The following is a 19,209-nucleotide window of genomic DNA, read 5'->3' on the forward strand; positions in this document are numbered from 1 at the left end:
AGATTTTACAGACTCGGATGAAGCTATCTCATCAAAACACCATCAGAAAACCCCGAAGAACAAAATCAGCACAGCACCTGATGATATTATTAGTCGCTTTTCGGACTTATTGAAGAAGCAAAATGAGAAAATTGATGTTTTTCTAGATAGAAAACCCTCCGCAAATCAGGACAGATATAAACGACAAGCGCAGAAGCAGACCGAGGGGAAAGCAGGTGTCGAAGAGTCTCTCAGTACCGGAGCCCCAGTTGAGAAGAAAGAAGTCCTCTGTTTGATCAATGGTAATGGAATGAAGTTTCAGTTCCCTTATTGGAATTGCCGAACCTGGGAGTTGAGTGTGACTGCCGTCTTGCCTTTGAAAATGCTAACAAACCTAGGACATGAAAAGGCTCATTGAGAAGACTCAGCGGCAAGATCATCCTAAAACAAACTTGAATGACCATGAATCATTCTCAATGACCGAGGAGAACGGCAACTATATGCTACCAGATCTCTGGGAAGATACAGTAAAACCCGGGACTACTATAATGTTGAATTTAGTGTCTACGGATGAGGCCCAAAATGCAGGCACAACCATGGAACCGAGTCAGAAAGACCCGCCACAAGCTGACTACCCAACTATGTTGTCTTCAATAGGTACGACTAACGGCCCTAGCTCACATAGTACTGGCAAGCGCAAACAAGTCTTACAAGACAAACCCAAACCAAGAGCAGTCAGACGCAAGATGGGTTTCAGAACAAGGCCCAGAGCATTGACACCACCACCCGCCGTTGCTGGGCCTAGCAACGAATCGTCTTCAGATGAAGGATACGATCGCTCTTCTGAGGGAGAATATGTACAGCCCTTGTCAGTGAGCGGAGGTGAATTGCCACCTCAACGGCCGTCCAATCGAGAATTGGACATGCTATGGGGCGATTTAGATGATCATTTCAAACAGATTCTAGATCGGGAATCATCGCTTGCTAAAGTACGTGCCAGAAGAAAGATTGCAAGGGTGATATATGAAGAGAGTCTTTCAGAATGTCGGCAGCACGGAGTTGACGCGCCAGATGCTCTGGGACGAGCAGACAGTCCATCGGAAGGGCCATAGAGAAGGCCCGGGATTGTACATGACTCACACGGAGGGGCGGCTCGCAAATTGCGCTACTTATACAACAGCAATTGGCTTTCACCAACGTTCCCCCAAGCGACTCCGATACTCCTGAGACCAGCCCCCTACCCAGACCGACAGGTGTATGCCACAAGTCTGGCAGCCACTCAAGAAGGCTCCGATGATGGTTTCTCAGTGGTCCCAGGCACCATGGCGGATCCAAGTTCTCCACATTCTAGGATATACCAGAAAACACCTGTTGAACGAAAGCTTGACTACCTCAATAGTCTGCTGGCAAGGCGCGAGCAAAGCATCGTCGCGCAGGATTTCGTTGCAAGACAGACGGCGGATGAAGAAAAATTGAAGCGGTTAGAGGAAAAGCTTGTGCAGCCGTAACAGGGATTGGGGTTGTTCCAAGAAGACAAGAATAACAACATCCCTCAACCGGCTGCGCCATTGAGTGTCCCAGCCGTGGATGTCAGTCCGATTCAGGAGACCGAGAATCCAAAAGGCGCAGAATCAGGTACGAGGCCTAATCTTGCCGTTCGCAGCAATAGTAGCAATGGGTCATCAAGTGTCGATCGACGTCCGCGCTCCTTCGGGCGTAGGTTTCTAGGGAGATCATCGTCAAAACCGACCGTGACGACCTGGGGGAGAACAGGAAATGTGGCTATCGCTACCCGAATATGCATGGAAAATAGCTCTGTTTGGACGAAAGAATACGAAATACTTTCAAGAGAAGGCTCTCAGCAACGCACCAGGAAAAGCTCCCTTGAGGTGAAGATTCTATTGGTAATGAGACCGAGCACCGCGAATTGTCTGTCCAAGGGCCAATTTCTATTATCCAGTCTCCCGCTTTCCCTAGTCTTCTTTTTGCGACAGAACGCACACCTTGAAATAATTCATCGCCACTCGAGTTGACCGGGTATTGCTCAATAAGGACAATAGCATACAAACATTGACCGCCCTTTCCTTCGAAGAAGAGATGATTTTTGACCACGCGGGGAAAGCCTCGGTAACTCTCACTAGTCACAAGGCTTCCACTTCGTCCGTGCGAAGAGCTCCTGCGGGAGATCGGCGAAGGCGGCCCGGGCGTGGTTGAGAAGGCCGAAGATAGAGCGACATCGGGTGTTTCTAACCCTTCACATCACATACGTCTTTCCTCTCGACCTTAAGGCTGTCAGGACCAAAGCCATCTTGATGTATTTCCAGTGTGGTATGAAAACATCCATATAGCAAACCATGACGCTCACTCCGGTATACACACCACCCCCGGGCCTTCGGACTGCTTTGGCCGACTTCAAGGACTATGTGAATAGCAGCTATGGACTGCAACTTCGTAAGCCACTAATCTGAACGAACCCTTCTGGCATTGTCCACGGATCCATGCTAATATCAAAAATCCCAGAGACTTATGAGGACTTGCATGCATTCTCCATCAATCGATTGAATGACTTCTGGATGGCAACATGGCGGTTCCTGGGGATCAAAGCATCCGTCCATCCTGAGAAGGTAAGCTGTGACCACTGGGTGGTTATCAATCAATGCGTTGATCGGTGTCTAGGCAGTGGACGAGAATGCCCCAATCGACCAGTTCCCCTTGTTCTTCGAGGAAGCGAGACTCAACTTTGCAGAGAATATGCTCTGTGGAGAAGACGATCAGATTGCTGTTATCGACGTCAACGAGGAAAACCTATGGACTCCTCGGCGATATACGTGGCGGCAGCTCAGACACTTGGTTCATACCTATACAAACGCGTTGCGCCGTACCGGAGTGGCCAAGGGAGATGTTGTTGCCTGTAAGCATGACACGGAGGGATGGGGCGCCGCCGCGGCAGATACACATTGAATATCAGAGCAACTGATCTTTTCTTAGTGATAGGAAGCAACTGCGTCAGGTCCTTGGGCTTGCTTCTGGCTACATCAGCCGTCGGCGGCATATTTGCATCCTTCGCAACAGATATTGGGGACAAGGTGGGATTGCCATGCGACCCAGGCTGTTCACATTGAGCTAATGCGGTTCAAGGCACTTAATGACCGCCTCGGCCAAATCGAGCCCCGCGTGGTCTTCGCCGAGTCATCCTATTCATATAATGGAAAGCGCATCGATATCACGACAAAGGTTGATGGTTGCACGAGCAAAGCCTCCCAGCCACTGAAGCTGGTGGTAATTGGAGATACGGCTGGCTTCAAGACCAAGTGGTAAGGCTGTCTGAATTTTCCAACTTCACGGTAACAATCTACTCATTTGTCTCAAGCGAGAACCTTGAGACGTTTATCAAGGACAAAGACCCTCAAACACCACTGAACTTTGAGCAAGTCCCATTCAACACGCCACTGGTCATCATGTTTTCTTCCGGGACCACAGGGACTCCCAAGGGTATCGTCCATTCACACGGCGTATGTTTGGCGTCTAAATTTGGCAGAGCCGCGCTCACGAAGACATATAGGGTTTGCTCTTGAACGGCTTCAAAGAGCACCGCCTCCACAATGGCTTTGGACCGCAGGATATACACTTTCATTTTAGCGGTGTAGGCCGCTTCCTTTCCCACTCTCTGTGCCTTCCTTTGAGTTGAATCTTACGAGTTGTAGATCGGGTGGACATTGTGGAACATATCCATCGGGGCACTCTTCTGCAAAACTACAATGGTCTTATACGACGGATCGCCGTTTTACCCGACTCCAGACGAGTTTCTCCGTGGTATTTTGGCAACTGGGTTTGTATAAACACCACTCATCCGATTAGAGCCCCGTATAACGAGATTGTGTAGCATCACCGGTTTTGGGGCAGGACCGCGTTATTACGCTGAGCTGCAGAAGCGAAATTTCACACCCAGTTGGTCGTAAGCCTCTCTTCTTTGGCTTTGACACTAACCTTGGATCAGAAACATACGCAAAAGAGATTCACACAATCTTTTCCACCGGCGCGGTACTGACACCAAGTCTAGCATCCTGGCTGGGAGAAGCCTTCGGACCTGTGTGCCAGATACAATTCACCGGCGGCACGGAGCTGTGCGGATCTTTTATTCATGGAACTCGCCTCCTCCCAGCATATCCCGGCGAGATAGCGATGAAGGCGTTGGGTATGGATGTTGCTGCATACTCCCCAGATGGCAGCGAAGTACCCGATGGAGAGAGCGGCGAGCTGGTCTGTCGGAAACCATTCCCAAATATGCCGGTCATGTTCTGGAACGATCCTGGAAAGAAACGCTATTACAATGCGTACTTTGACATGTTCCCCCGTGAGTCTAGCAACAATTTCTCCCAATTTAGACCTTTGTTCGTACTGACCAGCCTCAAGATGTGTGGACACATGGTGATTTCATCAAGGTCAATCCAGTGACAAGGGGGACCTATGTGTTGGGGAGAAGGTCAGTCAGATCCTCTAACTTTGTGGAAGAGATGTGGCTAATGACATACTTCACAGTGATGGTACCCTCAATCCGTCCGGCGTCCGCTTCGGCAGTTCAGAAATCTACAACATCCTGTCCTCGCCTCATTTCGCATCATCGATCATTGATTCATTGGTTGTCGGGCAACAACGCAGTGCCGCGCCATATTCAGACACCACCGAGCGTGTCCTTCTCTTCATCAAATGCCGAGAAGGCGAGTCTACTAATCATCTCCTCCCAAACAAGGACCTGGACAGCCGCATCCGCGATCAAATTGCCAGGGACCTTAGCAGAAGACACGTCCCGGCTCACATCTTTGAGGTCAAGGAGATCCCTTACAACGCCAATGGGAAAAAGATGGAGATCCAAGTCAAAGCTGTGGTGAACGGTGGCGCACAGGCGAAGACGAAGCAGAGGCTCAGTCAGCATGAACTGTCTATGCTGGAACAGTTCGAGCCGTTCTTTCACCTTGAGAAGCTGCTCAACAAGCTCGAGAGATGCGATTCGAAACTCTAGTCGGCAGAGAAATTCGAGAGGCGAAATGCTGCTGACTTGAGGGCACGGCATAGAAGGGAGAGGCTCGGGTTCGGGATACATATTGACCCCGTTAATAGGAGTTACCAGAAATAGACACCAGTCAGGCTCCTTTCTGCTTGCTAGCTACCTTGCTCCAAATGGGACGTACAGTATTGCGTCGTGTCAGCGAAGACCTCATGCCTGAGGGTCAGATTTTGACCTCTGAGGGTTTTGGTGCCGCCAACATTTTGACCGAGGCTTTCCTCTTCGCGTAGCAACATATTTTATAAGTTCGTACTGCATCCCGATAACGGACACGTTAGTCTCAGCTCGTACATTGCGCCCCTGCACCGATAAGGCCTACCATCGTACTGGGGTAGCAAATTTCAGGCCGCGGGGTTAATCTCCACAACTATTCCGTACGTGAAATTCCCCCATATCAACGCGCAGGTTCAACCCCAGACAACAACTAAATCACTGTTCACCTGTTGCGCAAATTATCCCATACCCGAAACTCCAGTGGGCTATGAGAGGCCGGAAGCAAGCGCCTCCATAATGCTGTTTTCAACAGAGGGCGTGCGGCTCGCAACAGCCTGCACCAATTGTCGCGAAAGAAAGGTGAAATGCAATAGAAGCTCACCCTGCAAGAATTGCGAACGCCATGGCAGAGTTTGCTTGTACCCAGCATCGAGGCGTGGGAAACGACTCCGAGGAACTACGCAGGGCGAGAACCAAGATATCAGCGACTTCTCGAGGACACAATTTCACCGGACTTGGGTCCCAGATATCAATCGCATTTCCAGCACTCACTCCACCAGTGCGACTCAGGACGCCAGCACCGCCCCAGCTATGGATCCGACCGAGAGGATGACTCTTTCATCGGCACTTGAACCAGAAGTCCAGTCAGCAAGTACATCCCGCCCAGAAGAAGCACTAGCCATCGTTGAGGATGGGGTGATTCCTCTCCACAAAGTCAACTACGAGCACCATGGCCCGCATTCCTGGGCGTCTGTCTGTTCTCAACCGGGCCTGAAATGGGTTTGTGAAAGAACCCGATCGGATGAATTTGTCGATATTGGAAACAGCCTCATCAAGACGTGGAGTCGACGACTCAAAATGCCGAGATTCCAACCCTTTAGAGCCGACAGGGTGCCCGACCCCGACAGAGGGACAGCTTTCAGGTTTGTTCAAGGTGAGGGCCTACTCCAAAGATTAAACGACCCCGTCGCTTACTTCGGCCAAAAGCGTATTTCGATCATTCCTACGACGCTGTTTTTGGGGTTCTTCATGGCCCAAAGTTCAAGGCTCGTCTAGAAGCTCAGTTTGACAACCAAGAGGGTTTTCAGATCGAGGATCCATCGTGGTTTGCCTTGCGGAATGTTGTTTACGCGTTGGGCTGTCGTTGCATTCTGGCAGCCGACGACAATGTGTCTTTTGTTGAAGCAGAAGCCCAAGCAAAACCTTACTTCCATAATGCCTTGTCGGCCTTTAGTGAAATCATCTTTGGCCATTCGGGCTTCACAGCAATTCAGGCACTAGTTCTAATGGTACGTCACTCCTTCTCCCACGGTGCGCTTGTCTGAGAAGAATCAAACAGACGTTCTATGCCGAGGGACTGGGGAATGCTGCTATCGAATTCCCCTTGTGCAGCAATGCCGTGCAGCTCGCACAGGCCAGAGGTCTTCACCGAGCACCATCGAAATCCTGGGCCTTGTCCGAGTCAGATTCGCTCAGCCGAAGCTGGCTGTGGTGGACAATCTACTGTTTGGAGAAGCAGATAGCATTCAGAAGCGGCCGACCCTCACTTATTGACGACAACAATATAAGTACTCCAATCCCGACAAAGGCGCCTCCTGGCAGTTCAATGGACGTCGACATATTCACCTTGATAATCCGGAACGCCAGGATCTCTGCCCAGGTGTCCAGTCGAATTATGTCTGTAAAGGCCTTTGGACAGTCCTCCACTCAGATCATAGAGACCATTCACGACATCCACAGTCAGCTGGAGAAGTTACTGGAATCTATTCCTGCAGAACTCAGAATAGGGACATCGGTCAGCACGCATGATTGCATGTCTGCACAACGGCAGATCCCTATGATGTACCTACACTGCGCCATTTTCGGGAGCTTTATGGCAACCCATTCTATTCTGTTCTATCCTTGGATATCCGCACGCTTTGGCACCGACACAGATCCCTCCTTCCAAGAACAGATTACTGCCTCCTCGGAAATCGTGGCAAATGCCGCTCGACAAATCATCCTTATGCTGCGCAAGTTGACGACGGACGCCGCAGTCCCTGCGTGGTTGGCGTTCTACTTTCCCATCTACGCCCATGTCAATCTTTTTGTTCATACGCTCATGTATCCCACCGCGCCAAATGCAATTGGTGACCTGGCACTCATGGACATCTGCGCGGGTCATTTCGGCCACGTCGAGCACATCACCGGGTCGGAAATTGCTTTCCATTTTCCACGAGAATCTGCGGCGCTCTGCGCCAAAGTCGTCAAAGCCGTGAAAAACACAGATAGAGTCAATTTGACGACAGTGCCTGCAACTCCTCAAGCTTCCGGTACTACGCCTGACTGCTCGAGACCAAATGAAAGCGGGAGAGGAGAGGCCCTCGAGCCACTGGAACCTTGTGAATTGGTAAGAGGCCAAATTGTATGTCCACGTATCTGAAATCTTCTGACAGCGTTCTCGTGCGGCGCAGGGGAACCCGTTCGATGCTCTAGAGTTCGACATGGAGTCATGGAATTTCTTCTCATCGATCGATATCACCGACAACTTTACACCTAATCTCATGGATATAGCCAGCGCTTTGTAAGGGAAGCCCGGTAAGGCCCGAAAAGGTGGATCACTCGCAATACGAGAATAAAGTATGATCCCTGCAAGTGGACAAGCCGACTATGGAAGGCCGTGTTCAGCGGCCAGCTCGGTCAGCTGAGGAAGTCGGTGGGAAATCCCATTTGGCCGAAACCCGGTAATGCTGTATTCTCGGCCCGAGCGATTTTGTGGAGTCCCAGCAAGAGGGGAAGTGCTGCTGAGTGCCAGCAGACCTGATGTCGGTGTTCAGCCTCGTGCCCGTCTGTGGGCCTTTGTACGCAAGTGCCCGAGCCGCTCTCAACAGAAAGCAGTGCTCGCTGACCCTTCTAGTTCTTCGGTCAGACAGCCAAGGGCCAAGATGAGTGGAAACTGTTCGCATTTCACTCCGGATTGGGACGAGGGTGCTGCCGCCCTGTGCTCACTTTCTGTGATGGAGCTCACGCTAGAGGCTCACCAGGGTGAAACTGTTTGTGCTTCTAGGCCCGAGTAATCTTCATCATTTGTCATTCTCTTCAACGAGCATTCATAATGCACTTGACCGCATACGCACGGCCTAAGCTTAGCCGAGCCCTCCGAAGAAGGTCTTCGATACCCCAATGTCAAATTCTCCCGTGCTTTTTCAGCTCTGTCCTTTGTGTTCCTTGCCAGAATCTGACGTGCACATTCGAACTCATCGTCAAAGGGAAAATCCGGCGTCACCCACCTCCACTCAGCGTCAAGGCCTCAAATTGATTAACAAAACCTCCTGTGTATTCACTCTTCTCCTCGACCATCACTCTAATATCCCGCTCTCTAAGCCAGCTGTCACCCAAATTGTGGACGACTGAGCCCTTTTCGTCATGCAACGATGTCTGTCCTTTACCCAGCAAGTCCTCGGTCTTCCAAGCAATCCTTTCAGCTCCTTGTCGTGCTCCAGCCAGGTTGGCGGTACCAGGGCCGAGCCTCAACGCAGCAAGACCGCCAGTTAAGAACAAAGCGACATCTTTGTGCCACACATCAAGTCGTCGGTAAGTCTAGGTAGTCCGTTGATAGACTCAACGGGATATTCATCCAGCATTTGCTGCATACAGGACACTTTCTTGATGTTCGCAGGTGCTCCTGTAGCATATATGATGTGATCAGCACACAGCGGGGCCTTCTCTGATGCTGGCGACAGTTCGATCGACCATGTCCGGCTCTCACCGCACCAGATCCCATTTTCAATACACGTGTGGGTCATGATAGCCAGACGACCATTGACAATGTGCCTTTCAAGAATCCTGTCGAACTTGGGTGTTATACTGCCCCCATTTCGAGCTTCCTTGAGCAGCTCGAAGCGCTCTGTCGGAAGGTCAGTGACAGAAATTCTCTCGTTTCAGTGCCCAACTTACCTTGATCACTATCAGCCGACCAGAAAACCGACATTTGCTCATTGCGCACCTTCGACACCCATTCAAGGTCGACGTCGAAATGCTTCAACTTGTAATTTCCCCTGACAAGCAGCCACACATTGGTGACGCCACGACAAATGATGAGATCGGTAATTTGAGCGCTCGTAAGGCCACCCCCAACCACCACGACCGAGGTTGGTAGTCCTTGATCGATCTTCTGTAGAACATGCTCCGGAAGGCAGTGCTCGCCTACAGTGTCGAAGCAGTGGCAAACGCTTCCCGGCTCCGCGCCCGGCTGGAGGTTGCTGTCGATGGGAATGCAAGGCTTGCAGCCAGGTCCGACGGCGAGAACCACGATCCTGGAGAATATTGCCCCCTGGTTGGTGGTCAAGGTAAATCCTTCGGAGCTAATCAACCCGCCCAGATCGCCGTACTCGATATTTTCGACTTTTGCTCGCACGACTAGGCTCCGAAGCCCGTATCTGTCCACAATGTCGTCGCAAAAATCATGGAAGAGCGCAGCCGAAGGCGTGAAATAGTCTATTCGGTCTCGGTCGTCAATGCGGAGGTGGAGCGTGTTTCTTGAGAAATATCAGCACTAGCAAAGTTATATCACTACTTACCCTGCCTGGCGCTCGCCTCTGACGCTTCTTCTTGGCTCGGTGCTTTACTGATTTCTTTGCCGGCCACGTTGGGGATTTCTTGCAACTCGTCCGTCCGGCAGTGGAGATGTGAAAAGGCTAAGAGAGAATCTCTGTCTCTCGGATCCGGGTGGAAGAACAGCGGACTTCGAAGGTGGTCGATCTGCAACCTGCGGAATCTCTCTTGCCATGCGGACATCCACTCGTCGGAAAGAGCATCAAGCACAATGATCGATCTGGAAGAGGGAGGCATGTCGTTCCGGTTCGACTGAGTCGCCCTTCGCTGGGACTTATGTTCGTTTTCAATCGCCTCGCGCTGATTGAATCTCCGCCAGTATCTGGAATTCTTGTCGTCGGTAAAGAGCGCAGAAGGAGTGGCGTCTCGCAACCGAGCTGCCACAGCCAGGCCGCAGGGGCCTGAGCCAACAATGGCCACATCGTAAACCATCTTCGGATTGAACTATGAAATTGCAATATAAGAGAAGCGTACACGGAGGTTCTGATCTACTCAGCAGAGCCAAATGGTAGATTTGCTGTGGTCGTGTGCATTCGACGGTCGATCCTAACGTGACCGAGGGCGGCGGCCATTTTTTGTGCCTTAAGGTCCTCAAACTCATGCATGAACATCCGAGTCAAGGAAAATTGAGCACAGGACAACTCCCTATCGTGCTCCTCAGAGTAAGGGAGCGGCCTATCCAATATTACTAAATCCATGACATAGGTATTGCCGCGTGGAAGATGTGTTGGATGTGCTCATAACATATATTACTCAGTCTGAAAAGCCACTCAGAATTCCACTTTACTCGCCCGATCCACCAATTTTACAGCTTCGTACCTCAAAAGCGACCCGACGCGCCAGTGAAGGAGATGTAGAAGGCAAGAGGGGCGAGGGAGGCAATAGAGTAACTATCCTTTGTATACAAGCGGACCCAGGACTCCAAAAATTATGATAGAAGAGGATTTCGCCATCAATGTCTCATCATCCATTGTAGACACTTCAGGCCTCCGTTACTCCGTAGTGTTGAGTTGTTGTCAATTCCTACATATTTGCGCTTAGCTATAAGCCCGATGTCTCAACTTTGTGCGTGCCCTTCAGTTCAGGCTGAACCTATTTCAATTTGCTGGCATAGGCTTCCTCGCTGTTATCAGATGGGCAACCCAGCCCCACTTAATTTCACCCGATCCGTACTTCTGTGTCACGTACTTGACCAACGTCTCTTTTGCTCGGTTACCGTGAGCCGCAGCTTGCTCTTGAGACCAGCACTTTTCAATGACATTACCTAAAGTCAAGGGGACTGTAACCATAAACTCATCCATTCCGTCTAACGTTCCCGTTCTCGCCTTCGTTTCGATTTGGATGTCCTCGAATCCAAACTCCTGTAGCTTCCCTTTGATCCACATCGGCTCGCTCCAGTGACTGCCGGGGCTGAACGCTTCTAGTAGCTCCTTTGCACTCGGTGCCTGAGGTAAAGAGGGGTCACTAGCTAGCGAAGCGCGGACATCAGCCAGCCAGCCGCCGTCATCCCAGGTAGACATGGCAACGAGTCCGCCTGGTCGTAACATACGATGGATTTCGCGCAAAGCCGCTCGCCAATCGTTGAACATCATGGGCCCGAAGGCGAGGAAGATATGTGTAAAATGAGAAGAAGGCAGCTTGGTGTCCGTTGCATCTCCCTGGAGTGTTCGGAAAGCTTTCAAGCTGTATCCTTCTAGTTGAATTCGCCGCTCAGCATATTCAAGCGGTGGCTTAGCAATGTCCAACATGGTGAGGTCAGTCATCGCCCTGGTTTTGTCGTCAAACATGTGGAGCAGCCGCGAGCTGATTGCGCCCGTTCCACAGGCTTCGTCGAGGATGACAAGTTCCGCAACATCTTTCCCATCACTGGTTGCCGGGAGCTGATCCATTTTTGCGTGTTGCAGTAAAAATCTCCCATGTTCGCCAGTAATCTTCTCTCCAACACGTGCCATTCGGTTTATGAGCTCAGGGTCCATGACAGGGGGGTTCCGGGCTTCTTGCTCCCGTCATGCTGCAACAACCGCAAATAGTTCTTTCAATGATTTTTCGCTAGAAATGACGGCCACTATCGTTGTATCCGCTTCATAAGGAGCAAATAATGGCCTTGTATGAGAGAAACGCAAAGAAAAAGTGAAGTCACGGCCTGATGTGTCTCATCTTGGAGACATTCTTGACATTTTGTCCCTGTTCGTAGTTAGCGCAATATTTATAAAGAGTCTCTATAACCAGAGAGCTTTCTGGTCTTTTTAATGAGGAAAAGAGGACATCGAATAGCCTAAGTCTCGAGTGCTAGCGCTAGGGCAAGTGTCCTAATCATATGTCTCCGGCCGTTGGAAGCTCCAATGGTGCTGGCAAAGGAAACGGAGGACCTTAAGTAGTCAGACACAAACCGACGCTCGCGCCCAGACATCTGGATTCCTATGGCTGGTTTTGTTTGAACCCATCAGGTAAATGGGTAGATTGATAGGTTGAGATATCTGCTCCATTTATCTGGAGTTTGGACGAGGATTCGGTTAGGCTAGAAACCTGCCAATAGGGGCGGCTTGGTGAGCTCAGTGGTTGTAAAAGCGGCATGGCCGGGGTGAAATTTAAGCAGACTTCGTTAATATCTTTCGGGGCCGGTTTTCAGACAGCCTTGGCCCCGGGAGCCGTCAGCCTCGCGCCCGTGTTGGCTCAGAGCAGGCAAGCATTGAACTCAGAGAATTCCGAGTACCGAATCACGGCCCTGCCCGGCACACTCCGCCATCATATACGATCCGGGGGGCGGGGGTGATCAATTGGGGACCAGGAATAGATAAATACATTCGGGTTCTGTCGACGTGAAAAGAACGCACCAAACTCATCCAGCCAACGAACCAAGAAGCACCCATTGGACTGCCAGTCACTTGCGAGGAACTGCTGCGTTCAGGATGGCGCCTTCTGCAATTCATGAACCAGCCACATCAAACCCAGCAAAGACACTGATCCACCACAGTCCTCGAGCACTAGCTCATGTTGTCTTGCGCACGAGACCTGAGAATTATGAAACCATGATCCGGTTCTATCAGGACCTTTTGGGAGCCAAGCTCGTCCATAAAGATCCCGTTCTGGCGTTCCTGCGTTACGACGAGGAGCATCACCGCATCGCCCTAATTTCGAGCCCAGAAACGCAGCCCAAGAGCAAGAGCAGCGCTGGGCTCGACCACATTGCCTTCTCATACTCCACTCTGACACAGTTAGCGCAGCAGTACGTTTACCTCAAGTCAATGGAAAATCCCATCAAGCCTCTGTGGAGTGTCAATCACGGCCCGACCACCAGCTTGTACTATCGAGATCCGGATGGGAACAAGATCGAACTGCAAGTGGACAACTTCGACGTCCCAGAGGACGCTGACGCATTCATGAGCGGGCCCCTGTATGATACCAACCCGATGGGCACAGACTTCGACGCCGACAAGTGGGCTGACGATATCTTGAGCAAGACGCTTCCTGATGGGAGCGAGGGTTTGTCCACGCAGGAGATCAAGGAGAAGAAAATGCGTAAAGAGATTGGCGAGAGGCTTGAGCTGCCGGACGGTTTCTTTTGACTGTTGTGTTCTCCATCGCTCCATCCGACGACACTGGCGGCGGAGACACCACTCTTTACAGCGAATTGTCAGTACCCTCCTCGCCTCATCGTGCTAGATACAAGGAATGTCAAAAGTCTGAGAAGTTTCTGTCTTTACAAAACTGGGCAGCCTTGGGCCTTGGCCTGCCGAGATCACGTGGCTCTCCTCCCGGATGTGGCCCCTTTGGCCCCTTTATGAAACCATTCTCTCCATCGCACTCCTCACCATAACCCTTTTCCATGCCACGCTACCAGATGTCAACACAGAGCTCGCGTGATGAATGAAAATTGCATTTTCCCACCACATATCGCCATCCATTATCTGTCATACATCACCGTTCGCGGCTTTGAGCTTAAAGCCCATTTAGAGCTCCGTGTCTGAGTAACGCCGCCCGCCAGCCCCTGTTTGGGCTCTTGGGGAACTTTTGAGCTTCTTTTGAGCTTAACTAAGTCTCGGCCCCTGGACTTGAAGCTCATTATGCCCAGAGCTCGAGGCAAAAGCTCAGCAGACAGTGCTGTGCGCAAGAGGACACGTTCTGGATGCAAGCTGTGCAACAACCTGAGTCCACGAGGCCATGCGTCCAGCTCGTACAATGAAGAGAGTACTACTAAAGCCAGCGCCAATCTTACGCTTTGCATAGACACTCTGCAGCTATCTGTTAGCAATTGCCGATATTGCCGACTTCTGCGACAATCCCTGCAAGCTTTTGTCGGGAGAGAATGGTCCCGCATACGTGCTCCGGTTTGTCTTGATCTTCTGGAGGGCTCGCCTATCAAGGTGTCGGTGCAAGAGTCTAACAGCAACACTACCGTGGTTGAGTTGTATGCTCCGTCAGGTATGTCTTTGCATCCCCGTCTTCCTTATCTCTGGTCAATTATTCCCCAACACGCATTTGGCGGTCTCGCTACGACAATAACGTCAATGTCCTGACATTATGGCAGATCAGCGGCCACCGTGGCCGACACTGGGCCACGCCCGCCGCATTCCAATTCACTCGGGGTCTGATGAGTCGTTTGAATTCGCTCGCAATTGTATCAAAGACTGCAAATCAAACCCTAAGCATGGCGCATGCCGGAATTCTTCCCCTAATAACACACTCCCGACGCGACTCATAGACGTCCAAGGGAAGGACCAAGGTTTAAAGCTGGTCGAGTTGGAGGGAAAGAAAGTTGAGTATGTCACACTCAGCTATTGTTGGGGGCGTGGATCGGCAGTGAAAACGACAAGCGGAAATTTAGCAGAAATGCGGGAAAGGATTGATTGGGGGACCTTACCGGCCCTGTTTCAAGACGCCGTCACCATCACACGCCGCCTGAATATCCGCTATTTGTGGATTGACGGTCTATGCATCATTCAAGATGACAAAGGGGATTGGGAAACCGAATCCGCGAGGATGAGCGACATCTATGAGGCTTCGTATGTGACAATCGCGGCTGACACTTGTGAGGACAATAGCCACTTCTGTCTGGCACATCGCCCGAAGCGACTGCGCCTTGAACACCAGAATACACGAGGGAAAGCGTTTACGATCAAAGCGCGAAAAGTTCTCGACCACCACGAAGCCTCGGAAGAGGACCTGGCCTTTCGAGTTCAGGGACCCTTGAGGGCTCGCGCTTGGGCTTTGCAAGAAAATGTCCTATCCCCCAGGATCCTGCACTACACGGAGACAGAGCTTACATTTGAGTGTCGTTCAACACATCGTTGCGAGTGCAATCCATCTCCAAGCCAGAAAGCCACGACACCAGGTCTATTACCCAAACTGCTTTCGACGAAACGCCATCCCAAAGTCTTCGGGACTTGGCACCGCATTGTCGCACAGTATACTCTCCGGAAGCTGACAGTAGCATCTGACAAGCTGCCAGCGATCTCGGGCATTGCTAAGAAGGTCCAAGCGGCCACAAAGTCCGCTTATCTTGCCGGACTGTGGAGAGATAACTTAGTAGAGGACTTACTCTGGGCTTCTGCGCCGCATCTGGAATCACCGCACATCGCACCGAGATTGGACGGGTACCGTGCGCCCAGTTTCTCATGGGCCTCCGTCGACACCCAGATTCAGCCTTTTGAGGACTGCAAGGACGAAGATGTCGAGCTGAGCCCTCACATCTCGATTGCAAGAGCCTCCTGTACTGTATTCGGACTCAATCCGCTAGGCGAGGTCACGGACGGTTTCATCGATTTATGCGGCCCTGTGGCAGAAGCGACGTTGGTGGCTCCAGAACACTACAAATTCGGGTACCAGTTGATGACGACCGGCTGTGGGGCTGCTATCGACGTTTCGCCGGACTCACTGCTAGTAGAAGACGCAATCGAGAATGAAACGGGGCCTCATCAGGCGACAACAGTACGGCGCGGAAAAGAAGGAGAGAGCTATAAGCCTTTCAAAGTACCGGTGTGGTGTCTGAGTGTGGCGGGCTATTCCTGCGGCTGGATCTCCGGGCTCGTTTTGACAAAGTCGTCGCAGGTTCGAGGAGCTTATGAACGGATTGGCCACTTTACGTGCGGGAACGACTGGCTCATCGGAACAAAGAAGCAGAAAATCAAGATTGTATGAAGGGCGGACGGACCGGGTCTCTCCAAAAAGGCACGACTTGGGCGTCGGTGGCATTTGCCCACCTACCTTCCAAGTCAATGGAAAGGGATTCCTTTTCAGCAGGGTACGGAAAAGGAAAGAAGCCCAAAGGCCTTTGCCGAAGATGGTTGTTGGGCTTGTTGACACGCGTCAACCGTTTGCAAGTGGGCATGTGGAAGAAACAAAGACATTTGTGATCTATATTTCTCCTACTACAGCAATGGTTAGGATATCTAGGGTTCGATCGCTAGCATCGCTGCTGCTTTTTCAAAGGCCAGGTGGCTGCTCGTGGAAGGTAGACACGGCAACGTCGGTCGTTGCACCGAAGATTGGACATCCAAGGGCCATTAACGGGTGATGGCCAAAGAGGCACTCCCGGTCATGCAGAGGAAGGTGTCAGCCAGGGGCTGGACACGGCGAAATACGGGTGGCTAGCTCTCGATTATAAAATGTCAGACACTCACGACCTTGCAGATAATTTTTGAAATGGGTAACAATGGGGATGGGTGTCACGGCTCAAGGTATTGGATGCTTCTAGCTAGGCGTGGAATTGTTGTAAGCCTTCAATGTCGGCTGAGGGAGGAACGTTCGTTCACCGGCATTTGACTGAGACAGAACAGGTCGTAGTTGAGGAAAAGTGGTTGGTGGCTGAGGCGAGAACTGATAACAACAAATAGGAGGAAAAGCCATCGCAATGCAATGTACGGAGTACTGGAGGAGTCAGCGTGGTAAGCACAGAGGCGGGATCAGCCTCGCAGCCTCGCAGCCTCGCCCACGGAGACTAGCGCAGGTTTTCTCCATCTTGGCATATGTCATTAGCGAATCGATGCCAAGAATGTTATCGCGGAAAAACAAACAATTTTTTATCCGATGTTTTTCCATTTTTCTCCAGCCAACTCCGTCTATGTACTAGAATTTGTCCACGCCATTATTTTGAACTTCTCCTCCCATGTATTAACAACCTCGAAAATCTCCAGAATGACTGAACAGGCCAAAAATTCAAATCCCATCCGGCTATGGGGCGGGAGGTTCACTGGGGAAATGGATCCCCTGATGAACCAATACAACGAGAGTTTGTCTGTAGATCGAGTCTTTTACGCCCAGGACATCAAAGGCTCCATAGCCTATGCCAGGGCCAATGTCAAGACTGGCATTTTGACCCAAGAAGAATTTGAGAAACTTGAAGAGGGGCTCAAGAAAGTCCTCAAGGAGTGGGAAGAGGGCAAGTTCCAGCCAGCACCCGGAGATGAAGGTGAGCAAGTTCCGGTACACATGCTGTTTGTACTTCTGCCTCGTTGGCCCTCATCCGGGTACCGCTCAAGTGGCATCTCGATATGTCAAACCAATGGGCGGGGGTAAGTTTGAACTCTACTGTTACCAAGATTGCCCTCCCAGAAATCAACTGCTAACAACACCCTCGCAAAAAGACATTCACACCGCCAACGAGCGCCGTCTAGGCGAAATTATTGGGACAAACATCGCAGGAAAGCTCCACACGGGCCGCAGCCGGAACGATCAAGTAGCGACCGATATGCGCATGTGGCTCCGTGACGAGCTGAGCCTGATCGAGCAGTACCTAGTCGATCTGCTCAAGGTCATCGCACACCGTGCCAAGCAGGATATCGTCTACATCATGCCCAGTTACACCCATCTTCAGAGGGCTCAGCCGATCCGATGGAGTCACTGGCTTCTCAGTCATGCGACGGCGTTCCAATCCGACCTCGAGCGTCTGCGGTTCACCAAAAAGAACATCAACAAACTCCCCCTCGGCGCCGGTGCGGTGGCCGGGAACGCCTTTGGCATTGATAGGATACAGTTGGCGAAGGAACTAGGCTTTGAGGGCCTCATTATGAACAGCATGTCCGCCGTCGGAGACCGAGACTTCGTCGTCGAGGTGCTCCAATGCGCCGCCACGATCGGCAGCCACTTGTCGCGCTGGTCCGAGGATCTGATCCTCTACAGCTCCCTCGAATTCGGGTACGTCAAGCTGGCAGACGCATACACCACTGGTAGTTCGTTGATGCCTCAGAAAAAAAACAGCGACTCGCTGGAGCTCCTGCGCGGCAAGTCGGGCCGGATCTTTGGGTCAATGGCTGGCCTGATGATGAGCATCAAGGGCATCCCGTCCACGTACAACAAGGACTTGCAGGAGAGCTTGCAGCCGATGTTGGACACCGTCAAGACGTTGAAAGACAGTCTCCAGATTGCGGCGCGGTCGCTAGCTACGGCGACGGTTTATCCGGAGAAGATGCGCGCCGCGCTGAGCCCAGACATGCTGGCGACGGACCTTGCCGAGTACCTGGTTCGAAAAGGTAAGCTTCTCGTTCGACAATATCTTTTCGTCGCACTCCCTTCCCTCCCTTTTTCTTGGTTCTTGAAGCTGACCCCATTCAAACAAACAGGAGTCCCCTTCCGCGAGACGCACCACCTAGCTGGCAAGATGGTCGCACTGGCCGAGGACGAGAACAAGGGCATGGACGAACTCAGCATTGCGCAGTTCCAGGGCGTGGATAAGCGGTTCGGCGACGACGTGCTGAGCGTCTTCGACTACGAGCGCTCCGTCGAGCTGAAGGACGCCACCGGCGGGACGAGTCGGCGCGCCGTTCTGGAGCAGCTGAGCGCGCTGCAGAAGACGTTGGCGAGTTGAACTGATAATTCTAGATCGTATTATTCCTGGAGGAAAAAGGGAGGGATATCCATCCACGCAGTAACTCCTTACCTAGAATATTGATTCCATCCAGTGTGATTTTTTATACTTTCAGTATCGATAGGTATCGATAGTATCGAAATATTGAAGGTATCGCGAATATCGATATTAGATGTTCTCTTAAAAGTGGCCAGTCAGGGATCGTTCGCCAGCAAACTAATCTAACGAGTGTATATTAGGGACCTATGCTACACATTAGGTACCGCGAACTGGAGCAGCTGAAATACTCCTTTTCTAGTCACGTAGTCCTATTGACAACGACTCAACGCTTAGAAAGAAGAAGAGTCTCTTCTCACCCGATTTAAATAAGATATTAGGGATTCCTTGGTAAATAGGCAGAATCTAGCGATAAGCGCATATATAAGGTACCCCTATAGTATATAGTTAATTCTATACACGACTCTAAGCATGAGAGAAGAAGAGTGCGCCTCTCATGCGGGTAGTATACTAGTAATAAGGACGCACTGCCCTAAGTCGCATCAATGCTTAGCTGGTG

At 51.3% G+C, this 19,209-nt stretch overlaps 9 protein-coding genes across 9 annotated transcripts; 7 read left to right on the forward strand and 2 right to left on the reverse strand.

The window, feature by feature from the left end:
- Positions 1–455: 455 nt before the first annotated feature.
- Positions 456–756, forward strand: A1O5_12803 (uncharacterized protein; the record flags this gene model as incomplete). The annotated part of the gene is made up of 2 exons (XM_007753372.1): positions 456–636; positions 665–756. The coding sequence occupies 2 exons, from the start codon at positions 456–458 to the stop codon at positions 754–756; spliced, it is 273 nt and encodes a 90-aa protein (XP_007751562.1).
- A 545-nt stretch (positions 757–1,301) lies between these two features.
- A1O5_12804 (uncharacterized protein) lies at positions 1,302–1,487 on the forward strand (the record flags this gene model as incomplete). The annotated part of the gene is made up of 1 exon (XM_007753373.1): positions 1,302–1,487. One exon carries the CDS (start codon positions 1,302–1,304, stop codon positions 1,485–1,487), a length of 186 nt encoding a protein of 61 aa, XP_007751563.1.
- Positions 1,488–2,333: 846 nt separating this feature from the next.
- On the forward strand, positions 2,334–4,999 carry A1O5_12805 (acetoacetate-CoA ligase; the record flags this gene model as incomplete). Its single annotated transcript, XM_007753374.1, has 12 exons — positions 2,334–2,430; positions 2,500–2,603; positions 2,656–2,890; positions 2,968–3,065; positions 3,118–3,293; positions 3,350–3,491; positions 3,542–3,622; positions 3,684–3,808; positions 3,863–3,927; positions 3,977–4,333; positions 4,393–4,462; positions 4,519–4,999. The coding sequence occupies 12 exons, from the start codon at positions 2,334–2,336 to the stop codon at positions 4,997–4,999; spliced, it is 2,031 nt and encodes a 676-aa protein (XP_007751564.1).
- A 1,116-nt stretch (positions 5,000–6,115) lies between these two features.
- A1O5_12806 (uncharacterized protein) lies at positions 6,116–7,824 on the forward strand (the record flags this gene model as incomplete). The annotated part of the gene is made up of 4 exons (XM_007753375.1): positions 6,116–6,191; positions 6,245–6,546; positions 6,597–7,646; positions 7,693–7,824. 4 exons carry the CDS (start codon positions 6,116–6,118, stop codon positions 7,822–7,824), a joined length of 1,560 nt encoding a protein of 519 aa, XP_007751565.1.
- A 963-nt stretch (positions 7,825–8,787) lies between these two features.
- Positions 8,788–10,282, reverse strand: A1O5_12807 (uncharacterized protein; the record flags this gene model as incomplete). The annotated part of the gene is made up of 3 exons (XM_007753376.1): positions 8,788–9,143; positions 9,194–9,774; positions 9,840–10,282. 3 exons carry the CDS (start codon positions 10,280–10,282, stop codon positions 8,788–8,790), a joined length of 1,380 nt encoding a protein of 459 aa, XP_007751566.1.
- A 665-nt stretch (positions 10,283–10,947) lies between these two features.
- Positions 10,948–11,739, reverse strand: A1O5_12808 (uncharacterized protein; the record flags this gene model as incomplete). Its single annotated transcript, XM_007753377.1, has 1 exon — positions 10,948–11,739. One exon carries the CDS (start codon positions 11,737–11,739, stop codon positions 10,948–10,950), a length of 792 nt encoding a protein of 263 aa, XP_007751567.1.
- A 1,020-nt stretch (positions 11,740–12,759) lies between these two features.
- A1O5_12809 (uncharacterized protein) lies at positions 12,760–13,416 on the forward strand (the record flags this gene model as incomplete). The annotated part of the gene is made up of 1 exon (XM_007753378.1): positions 12,760–13,416. One exon carries the CDS (start codon positions 12,760–12,762, stop codon positions 13,414–13,416), a length of 657 nt encoding a protein of 218 aa, XP_007751568.1.
- A 955-nt stretch (positions 13,417–14,371) lies between these two features.
- Positions 14,372–15,988, forward strand: A1O5_12810 (uncharacterized protein; the record flags this gene model as incomplete). Its single annotated transcript, XM_007753379.1, has 1 exon — positions 14,372–15,988. The coding sequence occupies one exon, from the start codon at positions 14,372–14,374 to the stop codon at positions 15,986–15,988; it is 1,617 nt and encodes a 538-aa protein (XP_007751569.1).
- Positions 15,989–16,984: 996 nt separating this feature from the next.
- A1O5_12811 (argininosuccinate lyase) lies at positions 16,985–18,653 on the forward strand (the record flags this gene model as incomplete). The annotated part of the gene is made up of 3 exons (XM_007753380.1): positions 16,985–17,258; positions 17,434–18,318; positions 18,409–18,653. 3 exons carry the CDS (start codon positions 16,985–16,987, stop codon positions 18,651–18,653), a joined length of 1,404 nt encoding a protein of 467 aa, XP_007751570.1.
- Between the last annotated feature and the right edge of the window lie 556 nt (positions 18,654–19,209).

Source organism: Cladophialophora psammophila (genome assembly GCF_000585535.1).
Source record: "Cladophialophora psammophila CBS 110553 chromosome Unknown aczJe-supercont1.37, whole genome shotgun sequence".
Lineage (NCBI taxonomy): Eukaryota > Fungi > Ascomycota > Eurotiomycetes > Chaetothyriales > Herpotrichiellaceae > Cladophialophora > Cladophialophora psammophila.